At 40.1% G+C, this 27,239-nt stretch overlaps 1 protein-coding gene across 6 annotated transcripts in view; it reads right to left on the minus strand.

Annotated features, from left to right (window-relative positions):
* Positions 1-27,239, minus strand: part of AMBRA1 (autophagy and beclin 1 regulator 1) — a 170,303-nt gene that overhangs the window by 132,774 nt on the left and 10,290 nt on the right. For 3 of the 6 annotated variants that reach the window (XM_077863064.1, XM_077863062.1, XM_077863063.1), the window contains exons 2-8: positions 8,576-8,829; positions 8,157-8,215; positions 7,464-7,647; positions 6,531-6,703; positions 5,527-5,593; positions 4,814-4,960; positions 3,507-4,543 (exon numbers count right to left, since the gene is read on the minus strand). In XM_077863064.1, the coding sequence (XP_077719190.1) occupies positions 3,507-4,543; positions 4,814-4,960; positions 5,527-5,593; positions 6,531-6,703; positions 7,464-7,647; positions 8,157-8,215; positions 8,576-8,710 (1,802 nt within the window). In that variant the 5' untranslated portion in view covers positions 8,711-8,829. Of the gene's footprint in view, positions 1-3,506; positions 4,961-5,526; positions 5,594-6,530; positions 6,704-7,463; positions 7,648-8,156; positions 8,216-8,575; positions 8,830-27,239 lie in introns of all 6 variants that reach the window. The other 3 variants (XM_077863061.1, XM_077863058.1, XM_077863060.1) reach the window with 1 other exon arrangement.

The raw sequence follows: 27,239 nt of genomic DNA on the forward strand, positions 1-27,239 counted from the left end.
TAGGTTTTCTCCAGTTTTTTTGTTTTGTTTTCTCCAGTTTTAAGACACCATTTAAATAATTTTCTCTTTTCCTTTTTTTTAAATTTTATTTTCTCTTTTCCTAATATCAGCCTTTCAAAGCCACAAGGACTCCTGCTGCAAGCTGCAGGGAGCCACAATACCTTGATCTTCTGCTAGATCCTGGGCTATCAAGACCTAAAAAGAAGTTTCTGGTGGTAAGGAAAGGGTCTGCCACCCAAGTTATAACTTGTAAGCTGGAGTCAAGACTACACAGGAATCTTCCCCTCTTCTGCCCACAGGCAAAAGGAGACAAATGTGAACTGGGGATCACAGGTCAAACAACATAGAGTTATAATGAAATACACATTTGTGCTCAATATTCTCACTAATTTGCAGACACTATTAATTAAACCAGCGGCAGCAAAGATCAAAATATGCCTCTTTAGTCTATCACCTACTTCAAGGCCAAAGAATAAACCTCCCTTCAAGTAGACTAGGCACCTAATAAGGACACCTTTTCCTCCTGGCCAGTCTAGTGGCAGCAGCAGCTCAACAGTGACACCTGCTGGGGAAATCCAAGGAAGGGCTGGCTTATCAGCTAGAGAACATCAAGTCCCTTTTGAAGGTGGTAGAAGATGCTGATTAGCACCAGTGTATGGATTAGTAATTGACACTAGAATACAGCCACTCAAATTAAGAGGAAGTGATGGCCCTTCTGTAAAGGTTGTACACTTGGAATATTTTACAATGTTCCTCAATTTTGAGCAGGCTGTCAGCCTTTACAGTATATCTATCTCATCCTAGTTCATCTTAAGTGATTCCACAAATCATGTAAATACTGTATTTTACAATGAAACCATGCATTATTTGTATTTTTAAAAGAAAAAAATACATATGCACAATTGTTTATACCAAGATGGGAAGGGATTTCATCTACTACAGCCTACACTTTTAAATGTTTAAGCTTTTTATATTTAAACCACAGTTTCTGGGTTTTCACGGTCTACTTCATTAAGAAATGATTAATATCTTAGTCATATGTGGCTTTTTACATTTAATTAAAATTTAAAAATTTATGTGTAGTTTCTCAGTTCACACTAGCCACATTTCAAATGCTTAATAGCCACGTGTGGCTAGTGCCTACCACACCGGACACCACAGATACAGAACACTTTTATCACTGTAGAAGGTTTTACTGGATGGCATTGCTCTAGAGAAACATTACAGTATCTTCAGATGAAATTACATGATGTCTGGGTTGGGGGAGTGAACAGGGGATATAGATGAATGAAAGCTGGCTAAGTGATAATAATTTTTAAAGTCAGGTGATAGATATGTGAAAATTCACTTATACTTTTCTCTTTATTTTTATGTTTGAAGATTATGATAATAAAAAGTTAAAAGACAATAAAAATAAATAAAAATGATGAACCTTTCTATGAGGTATCAAAACCATGGTGGGCAGCTTAGAAAAATCTTCAGTGACACACACCAGAACTCAAATCCCCACTCAGGAACCTACTTACGGATCATTAACAAGAAACTTGATTCCTCTGAGCCTCACTTTCCTCAACTGTAAGATGAGACATTTAATACCTGCCTTGCACAGAATTATGGTGGAAATTAAAAATATAAAGACACAGTACCTAACACATAGTGGGCCCTTAGTAATTGATATCCTTAGTTATTATCAAACAGAGTTTATTTTAAACCACTCAGGTATTTCTCAGGACACCACCACCACCAGGAGAGGTACTGCTACAATACAATAGAATGGACAAAGGCTGACCAGAAGCCCACTGGTACTATGGAAACAAGTACTGGGAGGCTTTTAGAACAGTAACTGAAGACAGTTCTTTTACAGCTACCTTTCATAAACTCTTTGCATGCCTACTCTATGTCACGCAATGTGCTTGCTACCTTCCCACCTCTCTTGACAAAGAGGAGTGACAGTCTCAGGTTCCTATTATGGGCCACTATGCAAGGCAAAATATTCCAAAGCCGGGAATTTGGTAGGTGTTAATCCAGAACTGGTCTCAATTATATGCACATAGTAACAACCTCTATTATTCTATCTCTCATATCCAACCAAGTGTCCTATCTTCCCCTTAGCAACTGCCCCTAGTAGCCACCCACTATCTTGCATTCAACATGTTCTTTCCTGTCTTAGAATGTGCTGGTCCCCTAAAATAAAAAGGTCTTTCCTTTTCCAAAATCCTACCCATTTTTCAAGACTTGATTTTGCACGGCCTTCTTTGATGGCACTTCCCTCTCTGAAATGAGACTGCATTTAATCACAGTACCACACAATGAAGCATTTGGGTCATCTATGTTTTTTATGTAATTGCATGTAAATAAGTCTTGCCTCTATAATAACACTCCCAGTGGGTAAAGACCAGGTATTATACTTCTTTTTAATTCCCTACAGTGCCTAGCACAGTGCTGGAAAAATTGTAACCATTCAACAAATACTTATTAACTGGGTAATTCTCTATAAAGCATTCTCTCAAAATAACAAGTACATTATGTGCACAATCCATATTCCCACCCTTGTTAGAAGCTTATGTCAGAAATTTCAGTTGCTTCAACAGAGGATGTAATGCAGAGCAATATGCTGTTTGGATCCAACAGGCATATTCTGGGAGTTGCTGATTACGCTAAATGTGACCTTTACAGAATTACAGAAAGAAGTCCCTAATAAATCAAGATAGATGCGCACATAGCCATACATGGAACATGTGGTGGGCGGTCAACTACACCCACTCTGTTTCTTCCATGGAAGAGTTGCCTGGGATGCTGATCTGAGTATGGAGAGGCCTTCCTTCTATAAAGAACAATTATTCTTCTTCCCCACCTTGAGGTGAATGCCCATCTGGAAAATCTCCTCAAAGAATCTTAACTAAGCAACTAATTTGCTATCCAAAAAGTATCTCTAAAAAATGGACTTTCCTTGACATGTATAAGATATATATATAATTTTCTTTTCCCTATGTCAAGTTGCAACGTTTCAAAAGATAGGGTTTAACAGGTGAACAGTTGTCCAAAGAGGCACGACTGAAAAAGAACTAACAATGTTCATCTGTACCAAGCAGAGTTCTCTTTTACTACTTATTCCTAAGCACTCTGGGAAATTTTTTTTCACAATAACTAGTGCTGCACATACAGTCCTCTAAGAAGTTCACAAAGTAGGGCAGAACAAGTCAATGGCTCTACCTCCTCTTGCATCTCTAACCTGATCTACATTCTCTTTCAAGGCTAAAGGTCTCATGACAGTTAGCCAGAAAAGGAGCTAGCAGAACCAACTGACTTATACCGTTAGGACCCATCCTATCTCTGCCACCAGAGCAAGATTTTTCAAGAAGATGCAATGGACATCAGGGAGACCAGAACCAGATGCCATGGGTCCCAGACACTCCAGATCCAGTCACAACATCTACAGGACTGAAGGAAGAGACGTTAGGAGAAAAGTAAGGGATGTAGGAGAAGATAAGAAAGCACCTGCTTACCTCCTGAGCGAATCTTCCTCAGAGCTCTCCTCAGGCATATCCTGATGTAAGGCCTCCTGTGATACAGTTCCAGATCTGCTAGACTGGGTGTAAATTCTTTCCCAGTGGCCTGTCTCCTGGTTGAAGGCCACCCCCACAGTCCTCTCCTCCTGCGGACTAGCAGAGCTGCTCAACTCCAGCCTGCTGGAGCTGGGTGTTTGGCCCTCAGTCCGCTCAAGGGGTGGCAACTGGCTGCCACTTGACGGCATGCCCTCGAAGGTGCTGGGGACCTGCCAGGAGGAGCTGGCCTCGCTAGAGGAGTAGTTAGGTGTGGTTCTTTCCCAGCGCAGGGTGTCATTGTTGAAGGTCAGGAGATTGTGGCAAGCGCGACAGCGGTTCAGGTGGCCACGGGACAGGTTGGAGTTGTTCTCACTACTGTGTGGGGTGGGCTGGTGGGAGGGGCCTGGCCTCTCAGACTCAATGTTGTTATTGAGCATTTCCTGGGCCTGTTGGGTCTGGGGGGCTTCTCCGCTCAGGCTATGGTCTAGCTCCTGAAGCCGGTCATACTCCAGAAAGAAGCGTCTCAGGTCACACTGAAGCTCATGGCGAATGCTGCCTGAGTTGTTTTGGCTGGAGCCACTTCCTCCATCTGACTCAGCTGCCAACCCTGAAGTTGGAAAACCCCTCCCTTCTGTGGCTGAAGTGTACACAGACGCTTGAGAGCCACCTTCCTGCTGTCTCAGCACAGATAGCAAACTCACCGAAGAGGCACTGGTCCTGGGCGGAGGCATGGATTCTGCCTCAGAGCGGGAGTTCAGACTGAGCACTGTCCGGGTCCACTCAGACCCTGTCAGCCCAGGAGCTATTTCTCGGTGATACCTAGAAGGGTGGCTGGACAGAGGGCCTCCCAAAGAGCGACGGGTGGGACCCAGACTGAGGTTGCGGAGCGTGTTGCCGGCAGTGCTGCTCTGGACTGTACTGAAGGCAGACGGCCGGTTCAGGAGGCCCTGGTCCTGCTGCGTTGATGAGGCCTGCTCCGGGGGATGGAAGGGCTCGGTCTGTACAAAAGAAAAGGAAGGGGTAGTAGCCCTGGCAGAAGCAGGGGGGACACTGTCCTGGTGTGGCAAGAGGGAAGGAACTCGAGTGCCAGAGCAGCGGCTGCAAAGGCACAGGATCCCAAGGTGCTGGCAGCACTCAGCTGTGGGGTAACTGACCCGCTGTCGGAGCCTGATGTAAGCGGAAGTCCTGGGGCGCTCCGTGGAGGGCTGAGGGGGAGGCGGTGGGGGTGAGGGGGTAGCAGAATCTTGCACTGTGCTTTGCTCTCCCACCTGGATGCCAGAGGAGCGGGAGGACAGCATGTGCAGGAAATTGTGGAGGAGAGGCGTCCGGCGAACTGGCTGTGATTGCAGCAGAGCACGCTGACGGTAGTGGGATAACTCTGTTCCGTCGATGGGGATCTCTGGTTCATCATCACCCTGCAATGTGGAGCCAGGTGGGGCAGGGGTAGAGCAAAGCAGTTAGGTAGAACCTCCAGGTCAATTAAGGAAAACTAACTACTAATAACCATCCAAGCAAACCAACCTTAATGGATTGACAACAACTCTATACTGAAGCACTGAGGATTAACTAACTGATTTCAGATTCTGGATCATCATATGGAATTAAATTATTCATTCCAATCAGTGACATTTCTGAAGGAGTACAGGGGCAAACCAATTCTTTATAAAACATATCTCTATGACATGGAGGCAGTGAAGGAAGCAAAATGTCAACCAGCCAGTGGCACAGAAATGACAAGCTATCCAACACAGCCTAGTTACTTCTAATAAGGTGATCACTTGGTGGGCTTCAGAATTGACTCCCCATCAAGATTATGGCTAGCTAGCACATGGAATATGCAGTATGAAGCTAGTTTTGAATCTCAGCTGGAAAAGAAATACTTGGGCATTACAAATTATAAGTCCAATATAGTAGAAACCAGAGCACTAGTTTAGAAAACAATTCCCAGTTTAGATGGAGCTGGAACTGCTGACTAACTTACCTGCTGATTGGAAGGGTTAACAATGGCTGTGAGTAAGTAGTGTCCAAGAGGATCAAATCTCACCAGACTGAAAACACAAAAGAGAAAGACAGACACAGATAGATGTTAATGGTGAAAAGGAAGCCTGTTTTCAAATGTATAGCAATCATTACTGATAACTGTGGGATTACCCAGGTATTCACTTCATGCTAGAAACTTTCAAAATTTTTGAAGAGATTACAATAACAGGGCTCAATACTTCCTGTTATCTCCTTGCACTTGCGAGAATAAGGGAATATGTATCACAAAAATAATTTCAAAAAGCAGCTAGGCTCCCATCCCAAGAAACAGCTACATTAAACACACTCTTGCTAATATCTAAGAGCCTATCATAAAAGTAAAGCATAGCACGCTCCCATACCCTGCCACAGGGTTAGTTTTTCCCTCACAAAGCAGTTACAATGGCAAGAAGCAGGAGTTCTGGTGACAATGAACAGTTTTAGCATCAAGTGACATAGCTGAGACTAGAAAATTTTCTTATATCCAACTGCAATACCAAGAGAAGCAAAGAAAACTAATGCATTAACTTTATTCAGGCAGTATGTGTTTTGATCTTGAGGGCTAAATATCAATTAGCAGATCTGACATATACTTACATCTCCATTTTTCAGTTTGATAAATACAAATAACTGGGCTTAGCAACTACCCACCAAGTTAACCTCTACCAGAACACCTTTCAGGTTTCCACCCCACCCCCCAAAAAAAGGGCTACCCCAAACCTAGACAGCTTTGAACCTAAAAGACATTCTAACAACTCTGGCCTACAGAGGCCAGAAGATAAGATCAATCAGGAATAGCTAAAAAGAACTGCTGATTGGCCAGCAGTTTAGAAAGTAGGAGGAGCTGAAAAGATAACCACTTGCTCTGAGTAAGTATAACAAACTGCTTCCTGAGGTGACAGCAAGTGCAAATGTTCTCTGCCAATGTTCTCTGCCAGACATTGCTGGTGGACAGAGAGCACTCACCGGACCCGTTCCATCTCGCTAGCTGTCTTCACCACAGCAAAGGGCTCCCGCCGACTCCAATCCCAGAAGTGGATCTCATTGGCAGTGGCAATCAGCAGGAGCTGAGCCGTAGGGTGGAAAGCCAGAGAAGCAATGGCATTGTTGCTGTCTGTGAACCAGCTTTCACTGCCACCCTATAAATGAACCAATCCTAATTATTCTCAGGTTACAAAATGGCAGCAGACTAGGATGTCAATTTTAAGAAAGGATCATTTAGGGGTGCCTGGGTGGCTCAGTGGTTGAGCGTCTGCCTTTGGCTCAGGGTGTGATCTCGGGTCTGGGGATCGAGTCCCACATCGGGCTCCTGCAGGGAGCCTGCTTCTCTTTCTGCCTGTGTCTCTTCCTCTCTCTCTGTTTCTCATGAATAAATAAATAAAACCTTTTTAAAAAATAAATAAATATGTCCTCTATAAAATGTAAGAATTCAGTGATCTGGCAGTGTCACCAATTTATCAGAAAATTATTACTGTCTATCAGTTCTCCAAGTCATCTACAATCCAAAGCAATGAGCATCCACATAGTTCCTATTTCTGAAGCCTGTGAAAATGCAAGCTTGGTGCATGACATGGTACACAACAACCCACTAGCAAGTCTCCAGGACAAGAAGCATATTGCTTTGGCAGTCATGATCAGAATACAGTACATTCTTGCTCTAAAACAAAACGCATCTATCCTGAACATATTTTAAGAACTTCCAGAACTATGTCACAATGGGCAAAAGGAAGAATAGCTAAATAAATGGAGGAATATAGACTAGACTTTCCACTATTTAAGTGGGTAAATACCACTTACTCAGATGTAGTTCTGAGAACCTGGCTAGTCTCTCCTCCAGTTAAGAACTCAATGGTAAACAACTCTCTGCATTTAGAGTATCAAAGAAATGGAAATACTTACATGCAAATCCCAAATCCTGACCTCCCCATCTAGGCAGCCAGAAGCAATAAGGCCTGAGATGGTGGGATGAAAAGTGACACACCACGGAGTACGGCGGTGTCCAATCAGAGAATGAACACATTTACCAGTCTTCACTTCCGTAATATAGATATTATGGTTCACGTGGGTGGAGGCCAATAGAGTCCTAGGGAATCAAAGGGTGGGAAGTGAATGTAAAGTGTGTAGGAGGGTAACAAATTTTATCAGTTCTGGATAGTCAGCTTTGGAGTATTCCCCACCCCAGTGCGGAAAAGCTACACCTTAGGCATTACAAAAAAATAGAAATATTATATCTTTAAAAGCTTTGGCTTCTCCACACTGTCCCCAAATAACACACATCTCCTTCAGAGACTATTTTTTTCTAGCTGGAAAAATTATCATGCCATCAGTGGCCTATTATCACACAGGCAAATGGCTGTAATTGAGAAACTTCCCAAGTTTGATTCTCAAGGTCCACTGTTTCCTTTGCTTATCCCCATTATTTCTATGGTTAGTACTGTTCATCTACTTTCTTTCACCTTATGATACACTGGAAAAGCTCTGTTCATGCAAAGCTTCAAAGAGCCCTTAGGGATGTTACCAAGCTAGGCCAAAGATATAAAAAGCAATGCTATTGCCAAGTCTTAGATTAAGTTACAGATAAGTACTAGGTACCTGTCTGGGCTGAAGGCCAGTAAAAAGGTAGAGCGTGGACTATCTGGCAGTTCTACTCTCTGAAAAACAAACCAAAAAAAGTCAAAATACATTATTTATAAACTATGGCTTACTCTATCTCAAAAGCACACAAGCCACTATAGACTAGTGTTCAGTATAAGCTGAGAAACTGGAGACAATGATCAAGACTCAAGTTGAGAGAAATCCAAATTACCTTAAAGAAAAATGTCTAGCTCTAAAGGGAAAAGATATTTCTAGCCCATAAATTCTTCCAAATTTATTTTTAAGACTCCATTAAGTTAGATACATCAATTCTCTTGCACAAAATAAATCATATCCCAATTCCATTAGCCCATTCTAAAACCCCATTCTACTGTCACCCCTCCAAATCCTATGTCAAAAATATCCGTTTTTCCTACCTTGCCTTCCCATTTCATCCACCGAGTTTTATCTTCCACTAGCTCCTGAAGAAGCCGCTGAGCTCCAAAGGCCCGAGTGCCCCGTTCTCGCCCCCATAGTATCCGGACAGCATTCTTCTCTGGAACAACCTTCATAGTGCTCAGTAGCCACTGTCACACCAGGCACAGGAAGAGAAGGAGCAAGCAATAGCTCCACAAGCTGAAGCAGCTAAAATGAGGCCATTCAGGTCCTTGTAAGTTGTCTTCATGGAAATCTAAAGGATGGACATTAAAGTCAAAGAACATCTATTCTACAATCAGAGAAGCTTCCCACTGCAAATACAATTCTAGCTCAAAGAGGAAAGTATGTTTTTCATATTTAATGACACTCTCTCAGGAAAGACCCTTCTCCCAGAACTTTTCTTCCAAAAATATTTCATCCTTTTTTTCAAGTTTTTATTTAAATTCTAGTTAGTTAACATATGTAACAAAAATATTTCATCCTTAAATTCCTCTCCTATCCTCAGTAGCTCAGCCTCATAGCTAAAGAATAGATCATTCTCTAAAGCAGTTACTCTTATTATTTTATCAGGTAGGAAGAACTTTTGTTACTAATAAAAAGGTCTAAAAACCTGCCAAAAACAAAACAAAACACAGCACATGCCCTCCCTTCTGTGCCACACTGCCTCCCTAGCCACCAGCCCCCACTCCTTATCACTTGGGCAGCCTCCAAGCCAAAAACACAGGCAACCGATTTTAAAAGGCTACTTGAGTTCTGTTTTTTTGTTTTGGGGGGGCTTTTTGTTTTTGTTTTTGTTTTTCAGAGGGGGAGAGGAGCAGAGGGAATGTAGAAGAGGGAGAAGGAGACAGAAAATCTTAAGCAGCCTCCATGCCTAGCACAGAGCCCAACACAGGGCTCAATCTCACTACCCTGAAATCATGACCCAAGCCAAAACCAAGAGTTGGATGTTTAACCAACTGAGCTACCCAGGCACCCTGAAATCTTTTTGTTTGTTTTTAATTTTTTTATTTATTTATGAAAGACACAGAGAGGGGGCAAAGACATAGGCAGCGAGAGAAGCAGGCTCCCTGCAGGAAGCCCAATGCAAGACTCAATTCCAGGACCCAGGGATCATGCCCTGAGCCAAAGGCAGATGCTCAACCACTGAGCCACTCAGGTGTCCCATGGAGTCTGGTTCTTACGCAGTAGCTTCAACTCTATCTCCTACCTAAAATCATGTGCATAAGGAGAACTTTGGGGTATCTTTCTCATGTTCTTTTTCTCTTCTCCACTAAGGTTCCAGAGTAGCAGAGACAGAGGATGAAAGAGAAGAAAAAAAAAAAAAAAAAAAAACTCAGTTCCTTCTTCTCATCTACCACAAGCCATAGAGCCTAAAACTATCACAAGATAAAGAAAAATTCAACTAAAACATCAACTTGCAGCAAAATATACACATATGTAACAATTAAAGAACTGTGGCTCCTCTATACAATGGAATATGAAACCCAATAAAATGGCATCTCAGAAAAATACATATAGAATGTTATTCACTATAGCACTGTTAATTCAACTGTTGTGAAAAAGTTTCAAATGTGCAGAAAATTGAAAAAAACAGTACAATAAAGATACTATTCACCATTTAGACTCAATATTTGTTAATATTTTATCATATTTGCTTTATCTATCTCTATGAACACACAATGAGTTATTTTTTTCTGAACCATTTCATCAGGCTTCAAGATGCTTTACCCCTCCCTATATACCTCACTGTGCATCTACTAGGTATAAAGACATTTAACTTCATAACCACAACACCATTAAGTACACTGATTATCATCTAATGCTCAAGTCCTCATTCAAATGTCCCCCAACTGTCTAAAAACTGTCCTTAATAATTGGCTTTAAAAAAACCCATAATCCAACCAAAACTCAAGCAATGAATATGGAGGTCATGTCTCTTTAGTCTCTTTTATCCTAGAATGGCCTCCAACTTTTGTTTCTTATTTACAACACAAGCTACACAAGCTTTTTTTTTTTTTTTAGAGATGGGGAGAGGCAGAGAGAGAATCCACCCTCGGCAAGGAGCCCAACACTCAAGGCTTGATCTCATGACTCTGAGATCGTGATATGAGTGGAAATCAAGAGTCAGATGCTAAACCGACTGAACTACACAGGCACCCCAACACAAGCTTTTTTAAAGCCCAGGACAGGTGACTTGGAGAATGTCTTATACCCTAGTTTTGTCTGACTGTTGCTTCACAGTGCCATTTAGCTTACCTCTCTATCCCTTACATTTCCTATAAACAGAAGGTTTGGTCTAAAACACTGATTGGATTTAGGCTGAGTGTTTTGGCAAGAATGCCTCACAGGTGATGCTATCTATGTGCTTCACGATGCAGCACAGCAGGTGGCATATATTCTCAGGCTGTCCCAGTTAGCAGGACTTGGTAAATTATGTGATCACTCAGCAAAATATGACTACTTGGTTGAGTTTGTAATTGCCAAACTTTATAAAGATATATTCCCCCCTTAACGATGAGCAATCTGTGGCTAATATTTTGCATCAAGTGAATATCCTGCTCCTTCTCAACTTTTTGCTTAATAGTTTAGCAATCACTGATGATTCCTTCTTGAATTATTTCATTTAGAGGCTGAAAAAATGTTCATTTTCCAATTCCATCGTTACTTCTACATTTATTAGCTGGCATTCCTTTGGAAAGAACTTTCCGTTAATAACTGAAGCAGAGTAAATGCTTTTTTCCCCCTTTAATTACTACTTCCGTCTTATTGTTTATAATAGCAAAAACTGAGGACACTCAAGTGTCCATGTAAAAAGGAGACTAGATGACTAATCTATGGTAAGGCAGATTCTATGGGTACTGGTAACAAGAGATCTCCAGGATAAAACATTGTGAAGAGAGGAGAAAAGCAAGGCACAGAACAGTATGTATAGTAATGCTACCTTTGTGGGGTTTTTTAAAAGATTTTATTTATTTACTTATTTATTTATTCATGAGAGATAGAGACAGAAACACAAGCAGAGGGAGAAGCAGGCTCCCTCTGGGGAGCCTGATGGGGAACTCAATCCCAGGACCCCAGGATCATGCCCTGAGCCAAAGGCAGACGCTCAACTGCTGAGCATCCCAGTAATGCTACCTTTGAATGAGAGACAAAATTAAATGGTCACTCATTATGGAAAGGACAAGATGAAGGGAGACAAAGATGGAAGCAAGACTTCTCAAATGTTTTCGTTTTGTGGAATTTTTATTTTGGAATGTATTACCTACTCAAAACTTATTTAAAAAAAAAAGCATAATACAAAATCACATATACATTATGATCCCAATTTTGTAAAAAAAAAAAATCTTGGAAAATTATACAAAAGGAGTATAAATACTAACAATGGTTGTCTTTAATAATTAGAAAAGGCAGTGTTCTTTTCACCTTTTCACTTTTTAAACTTAGGAAGTAGTAAATGCTTATTGTAAAAAGTGAAACAACAACGGGCTCTTTACATTTCACAAATGGCTGCAATCTGAAAAGTACACAACTAGATGTATCCAAATACAGACAGAAGGAAAAATATTTATAGCCTGTGCTGAAAGGAGTTTTCTCCCTGGCATATTAAAATGTAGAAAGCCAGGAAGATTTTACAGAAAGATGCAACTCCAAGTTCCTAGACACATACAACAAAGTTCCCTAAGGAATGACACAGAAACAAACTCTAGCCAGTATCCTCACGGTACAGCTCTCATCACTCATTAGTGCACGATATAAATATATCCACACTGAAAATGTCAACATGCTGCAGGCCAACCTCCTGAATAAACTAAGGATGAAATAACTGAAAGGAAATAATCTACTTGGTGACCCTGACAACTCACGGTTTAGCACTGAAAGTCTGGAAGTGACACTGCCACACAGCTGAATAATTACTAACCAGGAAGGTGCCAAAAATACAGTTCCCGTTAGTTCACCTTAACCCTTTATTAAGTCTAATTTTTTTGAGCCTATCATTCTTTTATCTAATACAGAGATGTCCAGAAGAAACGAGTTTTGAGGGTCACTTGTCTTAAGAATGTGACAAAGTACTTTCACAGAAATACATTTAAACCATTTATAATCTTACAACATGTGGTGAAAATAGCAGCAGTCCAATTTGTACCCAAAAAAAGTCTGACCTGACCTGTTGTAACTCAAGAGGAAGAATATATAGGTCACAAACACCATAGAATTCAAAAAACTGTGATACAACCTAAAGTTTCTAAAGGAACTGGAAAAAAAAGAAAGAAAAAGAAAAAAAAAGGAAGAAAAAAAAAGAGAAAAAAAAAGAAAAGAAAAAAAAGAAAAAAAAAAGGAAAAAAAAAGTTAAAGGAACTGGAAGAGGAACGAGCTGCTACAAGCACCAGTTATCAAGAAAAACTGAAAACCTCTAGCTCAGGCTTACCAAAGAGCTTGTCTATCAATTCCCAAGGACCTAAACACACTAAAAGTTCAAACAAGAAAAAACTGGAGTGATGCCAAGAAGTCAGAGGGCCTAGAACAATCGCACAGTCTCTCTTTTGTCTGACGAAAAATATTTGTTCTGTTTCTTTAAAAGGATAAGGGCCTTACACTCCTCACAGCTACCTGTGAAGAGATTTTACTTTGTTCTCTATAAGGAACAAAAGGAGCTAAATCAGACTGAAGTCAGACAGGCCCGTTGCTGAGGAGGAAGTGCCAGTCAAGTGTGTTTTTCATTCCTCTTTTTAAAAAGGAGGAAGAAACAAGTTTCCCAATCTGTCCCTTAAAGCAGACTGAGACAAAGGGTGCCAAGAATAGTCTCTGTGAAGCCATTACACAGTCCCCAGAATCAATTCTCGGTCACCAAAAGCCTTATGCAAGGAGAACCAACCCAAAGGACACAACTGCGATGTGTACACAAATGCCCCTTTCAACACCACCCCCCTCATAACATGACTGATCACTCTCAAAAGATGGGAAGATAGGGGTGCCTGGGTTGCTCAGTCGGCTAAGTGTCTGCCTTCAGCTCAGGTCCTGATCCCTGAGTCCTGGGATCAAGTCCCCCATCAGGCCCCCTGTTCCATTGGGAGCCTGCTTCTCCCTCTCCCGTTCCCCGTTTGTGCTCTCTCTGTATCAAATAATCTTAAAAAGAAAAGTTAAGATAAATCACCTTTAAAGACTGTCTTAATTCTAGGACATAATTGTATTTAACAACTACTAATAAAAATCACCTAGAGAGCATGCCACAACCAAGTGGGAACTAAAAGTTAGATTTACAGGTTCCCTCAGCAATTCAACTTTACTCCACCTCCTCCCCAGAGGACTTCAGGCAAGTTGCTTAACCTATTTGAGACTTAATTTCCTTCTTCTTAAAACAGGAATGGCAATATCTGCTTATCAGGTTGCTGTGAAGTTCCAAGAGGAAAAGAGTAGAGTGTCAACATCATTGCTGTTACTGTTGTCATTAGTACTGAATTCTCTTTGGGATTTCCTATGGTCTCCCTCATCAAATAATACAGCTAATTAAAACCCCAGAGACACAAGATGCTGTAATTCCCAAAAGTAGCATATTTTTCTAAGAAACATTTCAAAGACTATTATCAGACATCAAAGTAAAAAAGTATTCAGGAAAATAAAGTATATCTCCGTGGCAAAAATAGTTAAATGAGGGTGCCTGGATGGCTCAGTCAGTTAAGCATCTGACTCTTGATTTTGGCTCAGATCATGATCTCATGGGTTGTGAGATCAAGCCCTGCATCCGGCTCTGCGCTGGCTGTAGAGCCTGCTTAAGATTCTCTCTCTCTCTCCCTGTCCCTCTGCCCCTCTCCACCTCTTTCTCTCCCTCTCTAATTATAATAATAATAATAATTAAAGAGACCTGAGCTACCTCTCCATAAGTAAGGTGAAGTAAAAAAAAGAACCAACAACTCAGAACTGTACCTACAACCTGGCTAATAATTCAGACTCCAAATCCTCCCTTCCAATAGCATTCCAGGAGTGTGAATCAGAAAACTATTAGATCTGGAAGTAATTGTTAAAATGAAGTCCAATCATCTAATTTCTTTGAGTAATTACATCTCTCTCCACTGCACTAACCATAAAGGACTCCTAAGAGTCAGGTCAGCTATGTAAAATCAACACCTACTCCATAACATAGCATTCATCCCACGGTTAACTCTTTAAAAGAAAATAAAAAAGTTCTTTAAATACTAAATCTAAGATTACTTGCATAAGTAAAGCTCTCCAAACAACTGGAAAATTAGTGACAATGTCAAGCCTTTAATTAGAGGCCTAAAAGTAGCCCAGGACTCTTTAGAAACTCCTGTGGGTGGAAATACACACAGTTTTCTACAATTGGCAGCTTTGTTTACATTAATAGAACTTTTAACAAGACATTTTAGGATACTTCAAATGACACGATATAGGATCTAAGTCCAAAATGTGAGGAACCCAGCGAGCCACAGACCTGCCTGTATACATACAGCTCTTGCCTAACTCCTACACAAGACCGAGTTTAGAGGTGAGCAAGAAACTTGGGACAAAGCATCACAAATCTATAACAGCTGTAGACACAGGTAACATTCTGAAGGCAAACACACTTGGAAGTAGGAAAATATCAACTATTACCTGAATTCTGTACGTACCATGTATGGACTTATAAAAGATATCCTAAAATATGCCAAAGTGATAACTGTCATTGAATCTAGATAGAGGAGCACCTGCATGGCTCAGTGGTTGAGCATCTGCCTTTGGCTCAGGTTGTGATCCTGGGGTCCTGGGATCAAGTCCCATATCAGGCTTCCCTCAGGGAGCCTGCTTCTCTCTCTGCCTCTCTCTCTGTGTCTTTTATGAACAAATAAATAATCCTTAAAAATTAAAGGAAGAAAAAAATCTAGATAGAGAAATTTTTTTGAAACCATAATTTCTAGGGGATCCCTGGGTGGTGCAGCGGTTTAGCGCCTGCCTTTGGCCCAGGGCGCGATCCTGGAGACCCGGGATCGAATCCCACGTCGGGCTCCCGGTGCATGGAGCCTGCTTCTCCCTCTGCCTCTCTCTCTCTCACTGTGTGCCTATCATAAATAAACAAAATAAAATAAAAAATTAAAAAAAACAACAAACCATAATTTCTAGATAAGAGACAGCATAGTATAGTGGTATATGGGCCCTGTATTCAGACTGGCCAAATGAATCCCAGCTCTGTCATTTTCTTGGTAAAAGGAGGTTTCTTGGTTTCTTGGAAGAGTTACCTAACCTCCCTACACTTCAGTTTCCTCATCTATAAAGTGTGACCACTAATGGTAACCATATGATAGGGTTACTGTGAGGATTAAAAGATTTACCAAATGAAAAGTACTCACTATTCTAGAATTCCAGTGCTTATACTAATTTCATTCTGTAATGAAGAATTAAAATTAAAATAACAGTAAGAAAAATTTAAAAAAAATTAGGCCAGCAAGTCCTGCAAACAAGTTAAATACAAATTCTTCTAGGCAAAATGAAATTGACCACTGCAGCAGTCTCTAAACCATTTCATATAAAAGATCTGAGTATTGATATCTTTAAAAAAATAAAATAAAACCACAAGGTAATGGTTAAAATAATAAGCCCTAACACTTTCATAGTGCTTTTCATATCATAGGCACTGTTCTTAGCACTTTACGTAAAGTAAATTTACAATCCTTGGAGCTGCTCCATCCAGGGTTCATGAGGTCCTCAGGGAACAAGTCACACAGTCAGTGGTGCATTCAGGATTCAAACCCAGGCAGTCTGCTCCAGAATCTGGATACTTAATTACTACAGAAAATTCCATAGTGCCTGAGATACCACTTTCTATTCAGTCTCTCTTCTATGTCACTTACTAGCCTAGCCTCACATGTATTCGGCCCTAAATAAATGTTTCATTGCCTTACACTATCAATTGGATATCTGCTTGCTTTATTTTTGTAATGTTCATTTCTTCAAAGGAGAAGAAATTAATGAATGACGTTAAGAAAAAATAGTTTTTGAAAGAAAAAAGGACTCTAAACCCTTTGACCAGAAATAACTCTGAATTTGATAAAGTACCATATGAGACAATATCACAAAATTCAGCTATGTATTTACCCTACAAAACTACCAACTCCATGGAAATAAGAAAAATTACTTCTCAATAAGAAATAGATGCCACCATACACTGACTTCTGTCTGGTTGCCAGGAGAGAACATAGATCTTGAAACATTTAATCAACAGAAGATGTGATTGTGCCCTACTCTGTCAAGCCCGTGAATACTCTTTTTGTCAAACATGAACTACAACATAAACACATCTCAGAAAAGAAGGGGACTCTTGCATGTAGTCTCATGCCAACCACCTCTCATCCATGTGACAGGCACAAGTGTTAGTGACCTCCCTGCACTGCCAGAATTAGTTCCAAGAGGTTCCATCACTAACGTAGTTTACCATCCTGTGCTAGATTCTCTCTGAAGACAGTTGCCATCAATTTCTTCCTACCCTACTCCCATATTGCCCCACCTATCAAAAGATAACATGTTACATACTTCTCACTCGAGTATGGGCTGACCTTGTTTGTGACTTGTTTTGACCACAGAATGTGGCTGAAGGGATGAGTGTCAGTTCCACGCAGCAGCTTCATATTTGAAAGACAGCTTATTTATTTATTTATTTATTTATTTATTTATTTATTTATTTTTAAAGATTTTATTTATTTATTCGTGAGAGACACAGAGAGAGGCAGAGACACAGGCAGAGGGAGAAGCAGGCTCCTCACAGGGAGCCCGATGCGGGACCCAATCCCTGGACCCGGGATCATGCCCTGAGCCGAAGGCAGACGCTCAACCGCTGAGCCACCCAGGCGTCCCAAAACAGCATATTTAGAATAAAGTACAGAAGCAGTGAATATTCTGAGAGCAGGGAAGGGAATATGAGATATTAGTTAGATCTTTCAGGCTTGAAAGTGCCAGATATAAAAGTGATGTGATTTAATGGGTAAAGATAAGACGAAGAAGAAGCTCCAGTGACTGATTTTTACCACTGAGTTGTTACATAATCTTTTACAAATCACACTGGTGCTAAATTTCATTTGTCTCCATGTACAAACTGAAATTAATAAGATTTTTTTCGTACCTTAAAGGAATAATGTCCTTAGAGTATATTAGAAGAAATGGGTTACAAAAAATTCAAGTCAGTTACTACCTTTTTTTTTTTTATGATAGTCACAGAGAGAGAGAGAGAGAGAGAGAGAGAGAGAGGCGGAGACACAGGCAGAGGGAGAAGCAGGCTCCATGTACCAGGAGCCCGACGTGGGATTCGATCCCGGGTCTCCAGGATCGCGCCCTGGGCCAAAAGCAGGCGCTAAACCACTGCGCCACCCAGGGATCCCGAGTTACTATTTTTGAAAGTAAAAGCCAAGTTAAGAACCAACAATAAGGACAGTAGACAATAAATGGGAGTTCACACAAAGAAGTCCAGCACCCACAGTTCTGAGAGTGCAAAGGAAATCACAGGGGCCATGAAGCAGAATCAGAGTACCTTTAATTAATCACCTGACAAGCAGGTGTCAGGTAGAAGCAAATAATTTGAAAGAATCAAAATCAATACAACCAAAATTATACACAGACCGTTTATAAGACAAAAGCCCAGAAACAAAATGCTAATAATTAGAACCTGCATTCCTACTGCAGATATGCACAACATTTATGTTCAGAACTACAAATACTCAAAAATACAATTGTCTCCACCTAGAGAGTCAGGCTAAGAGGTAATAATGATGCAAGTACCTGGTACAAAGGTAGCCAGCTGCAATTTATCAAGAGATAAGCAAACAAGATGACCTCTTTTTTGTTCTTATATCCACCATCACCCCCAATATTTTTCATGTAACTCAAAATAAGGCACACCTCCACAGGGTATATTTCACAAATAGGCTAACAGCTTTACAAAACACTCTAAAGAAACAAAACTAAATAAACTCTAATTACTGTTACTACAATAAAGAGAGGAAAGAACAGTGGCTTTTCTGCTACAGAGTTTGCTTACTAGGGCTTCCTAAAGTAGCTCACAACCATGTAACCTAATGTCTGAAACACAGCAGAGTTTTAACTCAAACACAAAGTATGATCAAAACTGGAGATAGAAAGTTATAAGTCCCAAATTTGAGACTGACAATCTTCTATATTGCCATTTACCTCAGAAAGATAACCAAAAAAGAAATGAAGTTTTATCTGCAAACTATTCTGGGGAAGATGCGTGCTGAGAATACGAGAAACCCTGGAAATGCAACAAAGGGCAAAGAGGAAAGCACTACCAAGAAGAAAATGAGCCCAATTTTGAGTCCCAAGCTATCAAAAGCATCAAGAAATCAGGAAGGCTACCCTTAAAGGCGCAAAAATGGCAAGAGATCTTCTATTACTAAGCAAAGAAAAAAAAGGAGCTTTTGATGGAAGAAATTTCACAGAAGCAAAAACAGCCTAACCCCAGAACTGGGAATTGACCCCAGCTGCCTCAGGCAAACAGGCCCAATGACTTTGGCAAAAACATACCTTTCATCCACCAATATTAGGAGGTTGAAGTAGAGCCGGTTTCAAATCATGAAGGATGGCATCTTTCTATTTTCTGCACAGTCTTTGGGAAAAAGAAGACTGTAACTCTCCTACCAGGAGTAACACACTGCCCCCAGTATTCCTGGAAACCCCTGGAGACACAGCAACAGTACCGTAAGATGCTTTGAGAACATTAACCCAAGAATCCTCACAAGCCCCAAAACAGATGATATTACTAAGATTATTGAGATGAGATTATTTAAGAAAAATAAAACCTGGAAGAAGTTAAGAAACACATCTAGGTTTGCAAGATGAGTCGGTACCCAAAGCAGGATTTGAATTCAGGCTTTCCCTTCAGATAGTATCAGAAGAGAGCTTGACTCCCAGTCCCTGGCTCAGCAGATACTGTGTTCAGTGTTCTCCAATGTTAGAGTCAGCCCAGGTCAGGTTCTTGGCTGACTAGAATAGGGAAAGAAAAAATTTCCCTCAAGGCTTCAGGAAAAGAAGTCAAATTATTAAATGTAGAGCTCTTATGCTAAAAGGTCTGCCTCCCTCGTCCATCTTGCCAATCACATTTCTCAGCCAATTAAAATAAGCTACTGGATTTAAGAACCTAGCCACTTCAAGCTCTGACTAGAATCTGCATTCCATTTCCCCAACTTTCCAAACGAAAAACATTTAAGGGGAAGGATACAAAAACAATGATAGCCAAGAAACATTTATTGAACTATGTACTCAGCACTATTTTAGGCACTGGGGATACTATACTGAACAAGAACATTCCTGCCCTCAAGAAACTTATGTGATTATGTAATTAAAAAGTGAGGATACTTTCAGGGTACCTGGGTGGCTCAGTCAGTTGGGCAACCAGCTCTTGATCTCAGGCTCCAGGAATCAAGCCCCACATCAGGCTCCATGCTCAGTGAGGAGCCTGCTTAAGGATTCTCTCTCTCCCTCTCTCTCTCAAATAAATTACAAATCTTAAAAAAAATAATAATAATAATTGAGGATACTTTCAAGTATTCATATGCTAGGAAGAAAATATGGAAAGTAATGTTGGGGGAGCAGATTAAAGGGAGGAAATCAATGGTGGCAAATCACTTCCTATTTTTCTATGAATGAACCTGAGAAAATATGAATAAGTCAGGAGAAATTTTAAAATATTTTCACATAAATTAATATTATAGGTGTGCCTAGGTGCCTCAGGTTAAGCGTTTGCCTTTGGCTCAGGTAATAACCCCAGGGTTCTGGAATGGAGCCCACATCAGACTCCCTGCTCAGTGGGGAGAGTCTGTTTCTCCCTCTCCCTCTGCCTCTCCCCTAGATCATGCTTTCTCTCATATAAATAAAATCTTAAAAAAAAAAATTTTAAATACTATAATGAATATAATCTAACATCACTTCTTATTTTAAGTAATTATATGTAAGACTAAATTTGAAAGCATCCTTACCTCAGAAGTAGAGATTTTTTTTTTTTAAGATTTTATCTATTTATTTGAGAGAGCAAGCACACAAGTAGGGATAAGAGGCAGGAGAGAGAGAAGCAGACTCCCTGCTAAACAGGGACACCCCCCCCGCCCCCCGCAACGTTGGATTTGATCCCAGGATCCTGGGATCATGACATGAGCTGAAGGCAGACGCCCCAAAAGTAAACAGTGATCTTAAAGCCTTGTAAGTACGTAGCAGAAAAATCTCACTATTTATACTATTATCTCCAACACGAGTGACAGAATATAACACATATTTAAAGCAATACTTTTATGTAACACTCATTGAACATTTGCCATACACCTGGAAGTGCTATCTCCTTTTCCATACAGTATCTCATTTATTTCTCACAATGACACTATGAAGATATGTACAATCATTATCCCCATTTCACAAATCACAAAACTGAGGCTTACAGAGGTTAAATTAAGGAAAGATTCAAAATCATATCAGTTGCCAAACTCCATGCTCTAGCTACAATATACACTGCGTCTATAGAACAGGCATTAAACCTCAGATGTGGAAAAAAATCCTTTTTGTGTCTTCCCATTTGGAAGAGCATAATTATAAACAGTTGATTCAGAAGAGAGAATGAATAAATTCAAGTGAATGTGAGTCAGAACACAGTGACTCATGCTAAACCCTTAGGCAAATTCCATGACATCCATGCCTCAACCTACCTCTTCATAAAAGGGGCTAACCTCACCAGAGCTAACCATTACTTGCCTCCTAGAGCAGTGCGTTAATTAATATTTATAATTTTAAGTTAAACTTTTTATTTTGAGGTAATTGTGGATCTACATTCAACTTTAAGAAATAATAGTGAGAGAAGATCATCAGATGAGAGACAAGGAAAACTATAGTGTTATTATTATTGCTCTGATTCTAGAGCAAAGCACCAGAAATCAAGGTAACTAAGTTATGTGCACCATGTGATATGGGGTGTGGGCATGACTATAAAAGGGCATCAGGAGAGATCCTTGTAGTGAAGGAAATGTTCTACTATCTTGACTGTATCAATGGCAATATCCTTGTTGTGGCAGTGTATTATGGTTTTGTAAGATGTTGCCATTGGAGGAAGCCAGGATAAAGGATACACACATGCTATCTCACTTTCTTTCTCTCCCTCTATTATTTCTTACAACTGCCTATAAATCTATGATTATGTCAAAATAAAAAGTTTAACTTAAAAAAAAAAAGGTAACACAACACATGCTCATTGCAACAAGTAAAACAATAGTCTGGTCAATTTCCTATATCCACCCTCCTAAGGTAACCATGCAAACTCACTGCTCATATAAACATATAGGTATCTAGCAGGGTTTTTTTTTTTCCTGTATAAAAATGGGATTATATATACTACATATTACTCTGCAACCTACCTATTTCACCTATTATCATGTATCATAGAGAGCTTTAAAAAAAATCTTTAAGTGCCAAGGAGAATGGCAGGTATAGAATATTCTTTTTTAAAAAAAAAAAGATTTATTCTTGTGTCTCTGCCTCTCTCCCTCTCTCTCACTGTCTTTCATTAATAAATAAAATATTAAAAAAAAAAAAAAAGGGGGGGATCCCTGGGTGGCTCAGCGGTTTGGCACCTGCCTTCGGCCCGGGGCGTGATCCTGGAGTCCTGGGATCGAGTCCCGCGTCGGGCTCCCTGTGTGGAGCCTGCTTCTCCCTCTGCCCGTGTCTCTGCCTCTCTGCCTCTCTCTCTCTCTCTCTCTCTCTCTCTCTCTCTGTCTTTCATTAATAAATAAATAAAATATTTAAAAAATAAAGATTTATTTATTCATGAGATACACAGACAGAGAGGCAGAGACACAGGCAGAGGGAGTAGGCTCCCTGCAGGGAGCCTGATGCAAGACTCGATTCCAGGACCACGGGACTGTGACCTGAGCCGAAAGCAGACGCTCAACCACTGAGCCACCCAGGCGTCCTTAGAATATTTTCTGACTGGGACAAATCTGACAAATGTTTACCATGCTAATGTACAGTAGCTGAGTCAGCCACATTTAGTGAGAGTGAACAAGAAAGTTACAATATAGAAGTAGCATTCTAAAGAGATCACACAAATGCAAGGTCTTCAGCAGCTATTCTAGGATCCCAACCCCCTCTCTGCCTCCTCCATGGAACTCTTCATAGGCCCAGAAAAGAAGAAATGCTAAAAGATTTCTTTTCAGCAGAAAATTGCTACAGGGGATAATTCTCCCACATACTCAAGACACAGCAAACAAACTTCCTGAAAACATATTCCTGCTTCAAGCAGAAGTGTAAAATGTATTGTTGACAATTTTTAAAACATCCATTTTTGTAATAACTACTACACTATTATGTAGTAATGTTTTATATATTCTCTCTTTAAGCCCCCTTCTATTCCTCTTCCATTTTACAAAAATCTGACTCAATATAAAATTGCTTACCCATAATCAAATAGTGAGTACATGATAAAGTTGGTGTTGAAAGCTATAAAACTACTGTTTTTCCCACTTTATCAGGTTTTTCTTTATCACATGCCAACAGATGAGAGTCAATAAATTCAACACGTGTATTTAGACAGAAGCCATTTTCCACATATGTCGCTGACTCTGATCCAATTTTTTTTCCATTTAGCATATTTTGGGGAAGCTATACTATATTCCCAGCCCTACAGTAGATGACAGGGAGAGAGAGGTAAAATAAAACAAAAACCAGGATAGGCCTCCAACCTCAATGAGCTTTCAGTCTAGTAAGGAGTCTACAACCATAGTATACTGTGACTATACAGCTACCATACTGAAATGTGGCAAGTACTCCTCACAAGCAAGTACAAAGTGCTATGGGTTTGAAGAATCCAGCTATCTACCCAAAAGCAAATGATAATTTCACACATGAGTTTCCTTTACGATTGTTACTAGTTTCAATTCTGCTCTGATATACAACTTCCGTACAAAATACTGCCCTGAGCACACTCAATAAGTATGAACAAAAGCTTGCCAGCTCACATCAGCATGAAGTTCCTTCTCCAAAAATAATGCTGTAATTTTTTTAAATTTTGGCAATGAGAGGCACCTGGGTGGCTCAGACAGCTAAGAGACTCAATCTCAGTTCAGGTCTTCATCTCAGGGTCATGAGTTCAAGCCCTGCATTGAGCTCTAAGCTGGGGACAAGCCTACTTTTAAAAAGAAAAATAATTAATTTGGCAATGAAAATAAAGTATCTCTAAACTTTTTGGTCAAGTCATGGATGTACAGAGTTAAAAGTGACTCAGATGTCATTTTGAACATAACATATTAGAAAGTTAAATTCACCTGTCTATTGTTACAAGACTTACTAAGAGTAGCTCTGAGACAAAAGCCCAGGTTTCTCAATTCATTATATGAGCTTCCCTTCTACAATTGCTTTTAAGTCCAATGAAAATGAATTTAATGAGGTAAAGGTTTTTTTTCTCTCTCTCTTTTTAAAGATTTTATTTGAGAGAGAAAGCACAAGTGGGGAAGGAGTGGGAGAGGGAGACGCAGACTCCTCACTGAGCAGGGAGCCCAACAACCCAAGGCTCTATCCCAGGACCCCCGGGGACACAACCTGAACCCAAGGCAGACACTTAACCAACTGAGCTACTCAGGAGCCCCTGGGTTTTCTTTACTCATCTACAGATATATTCATAACTACATCAACATGCACAGTTTAAAGACTATCAAAAACAAACATGCTAAACACATGATGTGGTACATATAGAGGTAAAGGACTGCCTATCCTTGATATGGAAGACGTTCTTCAGGCATTTGGTGGGGGGGATGTCAATACACTCTAAAAAAAAAATTAAAAGCCATCAACAGTATCATCATCATCTTACCAACAGCTAGTATTTTAGGGGTATCCACTATGAGCCAGGTATCTTGCATGTTATTTCTGATCCACTCATGAAAGATAGGTGCTATCACCCCACTGTATATTTATGTGTGCCAGGTTTATAGAAGTATCCCCAAACTCCATGGCCCGAGCCAGATTTCCAACTCTAGAGTGCATGCTCCTATCCCACTATCTGACACTCCCCAAGGACAGAATAACTGCACTGCACATGTGGCTGGGACATCAAGTTACTTCAAATTTTGACATAATTTCCTGACTGGCAGGTATGTAATTTAGTTGTCTTTTCAATCTTCAGGTTATTTTCACTAATTTTCTTTCATGATTCCTCAGTGGTCTTCCAGGTTTTCTTTCTTTTAAGAAGGAGATACCCTGGGGGATCCCTGGGTGGCTCAGCGGGTTAGTGCCTGTCTTCAGCCTAGGGCGTGATCCTGGAGACCCGGGATCAAGTCCCACATCGGGCTCCCTGCATGGAGCCTCCTTCTCCCTCTGCCTGTGTCTCTGCCTCTCTCTGTGTGTCTCTCATGAATAAATAAATAAAATTAAAAAAAAAAAAAGCAGATACCCTTTTTCTAAATACAATCTTATGTGAAAACACTAAAATACAAGAGAGATCAAAGTTGAGCTGCTCTGGTTTAAGCACAGTGGGAGAACCAAAGCTCTTCCTGACTCACAGCCAGCCACCCCTTCGGCACATCCAAAGAACACAGCTTGAAAAACTAACTTGGGTCTGGCTCACTCAGTAGAGCATGGGACTCTTGGTCTTGGGCCTGTGAGTTCAAGGCCCACATTGGGCATGGAGACTACTATATATATAGTAGTTTCATATATATATAATATATATATAATACATATAAAGATTTGTTTATTTTAGAGAGAGAGAAAGAGGTGGTATACATGCACAATCAGGGGGTAGGGAAGAGGGAGAAAATCTTCAAGCAGACTCCCAGCTGAGCTTGGAGCCTGACAAGGGGCTTGATCCCACAACCCATGAGATCATGACCTGAGCTGAACCAAGAATCAAACACTCAACTGATAGAGCCACCCAGTTGCTGCAAGTCTACTTAAAAAAAAAAAAAAAAAAAAAAAAAAAAAAGGGATGCCTGGGTGGCTTAGCGGTTGAGCATCTGCCTTCAGCTCAGGGCATGATCCCAGGATTGGGGATCAAGTCTCACATCGGGCTCCTTGCAGGAAGCCTGCTTCTCCCTCTGCCTCTCTCTCTCATGAATAAATAAACAAAATCTTTTTTAAAAAATTAATTAAATTTTAAAAACAAATGATAGTATACAAAAAGAAAAACACTAATTTAAAACAGAAGACTCTAACTTCTCCATCTCAGCTTTGCTATTCACCATGTGTATAACCTTTGGCAAGAAAAAGTTTCACCTTTTCCTGTCCTTTACAATATAGGTATCACCACCCACTTTATAGGTTATGAGTACTATATGGAGAAGGAAATACAAAATTCCCAGTACATGTTAAGTATTCAAAAGTTGGCTCCCCTCTCTTTTATCCTGCAGAGGTAACAGTTGTTGCCAATTTAAGAAAACTCAATAAATATATTTGACGATATTTTTGGTAGCAGAGAAGTGAACAAGTAAGTGCTCCCACAGCTCAACTAAAATAAACATAATAAATGCATTAAAACTACCTACCAAGGTAATACCCCCTCCCAGGTTAGCTTCCCAGTCAATGACCCATGGATCTCAAAATGTGATTTTGATAATAGCAAGAGATCCTTTATGAGATTGACTTTAATACTTTAATATTGACTCTAAGTGTCAGGTGAATGTGTTAATATTCTCAGTACCTTAACTTTGGCATTTCCTGAGCTGAGCACTTAAACTGGCAACTTAATACTACATTCAATGAGTGTTTTTATGTTAATGTTCTACAATAGAATTTAATCTTCATTTGTCCATCTTCTGGGCTTCTTTTTCTCCAAGCACTACAAAACAAAAATACATTTATGTCCTGTGCACCTTTACCTGCAATTTTAACTTGGCCCTTCCTAAATAGTCATTAAGAATCTATTACTGTAGTCTGTTACTGATAATGTGTTCCCATTTCTACATATCTAAAGACCAAACCAATTTTTACAGGAAAAAATTCTCAGTCCTAATCTAAACCCAGCCAACAACTCTCAAATCATACACTCTATGGAAGCTGCAGATGTTGGCTTCGAGCCCTACGGTTTAGGAAGAATCACAATAATACATCACACAGCCATGAAAAGACATTTATATATATATAATACACACACACACACACACACACACACACACAATCTCTGAGCATTCAACTCAGGAGCCAAAAAGATTCAAAATGCTAATGTTCCATTTTATCAGGAGACCTTGAGCAATTTACCTACTCTCTACTGATTATTTCTTCATAAAGAAAATGAAAACATACTCATTACAATGCCAGAGATACTGTTTTGATTAATCATAAAACCTATGTCCTGGGGTTAACCAGGGACCTCAGCAAGTCGTCTTTCTCATCTCCCTCATTCCTTAACAAGCCCACACCTAAATCATCCTAGAAAGATAGTTACTAAGTCTTTGAAGAAGATATTTCACAATGTTCTTTGGTAATATTCCAGTATCTTGTTGTCAGGAAGTACTTCTAATTTGTAATCTATATCCCGTCTGCTGCAATTAAAACACATTCCCTCTTGTCGTCTATGGAAAAAGAACATCTGCTTAATACCACCTGAACAATATCCCTTCAAGAGATTAAAAAATATAGGAAGTCCATTTTAAAAAGCTTCATGAAATCGCAACATTGTTTAGATGGGTCATCTTAGAC

Source organism: Canis aureus, chromosome 21 (genome assembly GCF_053574225.1).
Source record: "Canis aureus isolate CA01 chromosome 21, VMU_Caureus_v.1.0, whole genome shotgun sequence".
NCBI lineage: Eukaryota > Metazoa > Chordata > Mammalia > Carnivora > Canidae > Canis > Canis aureus.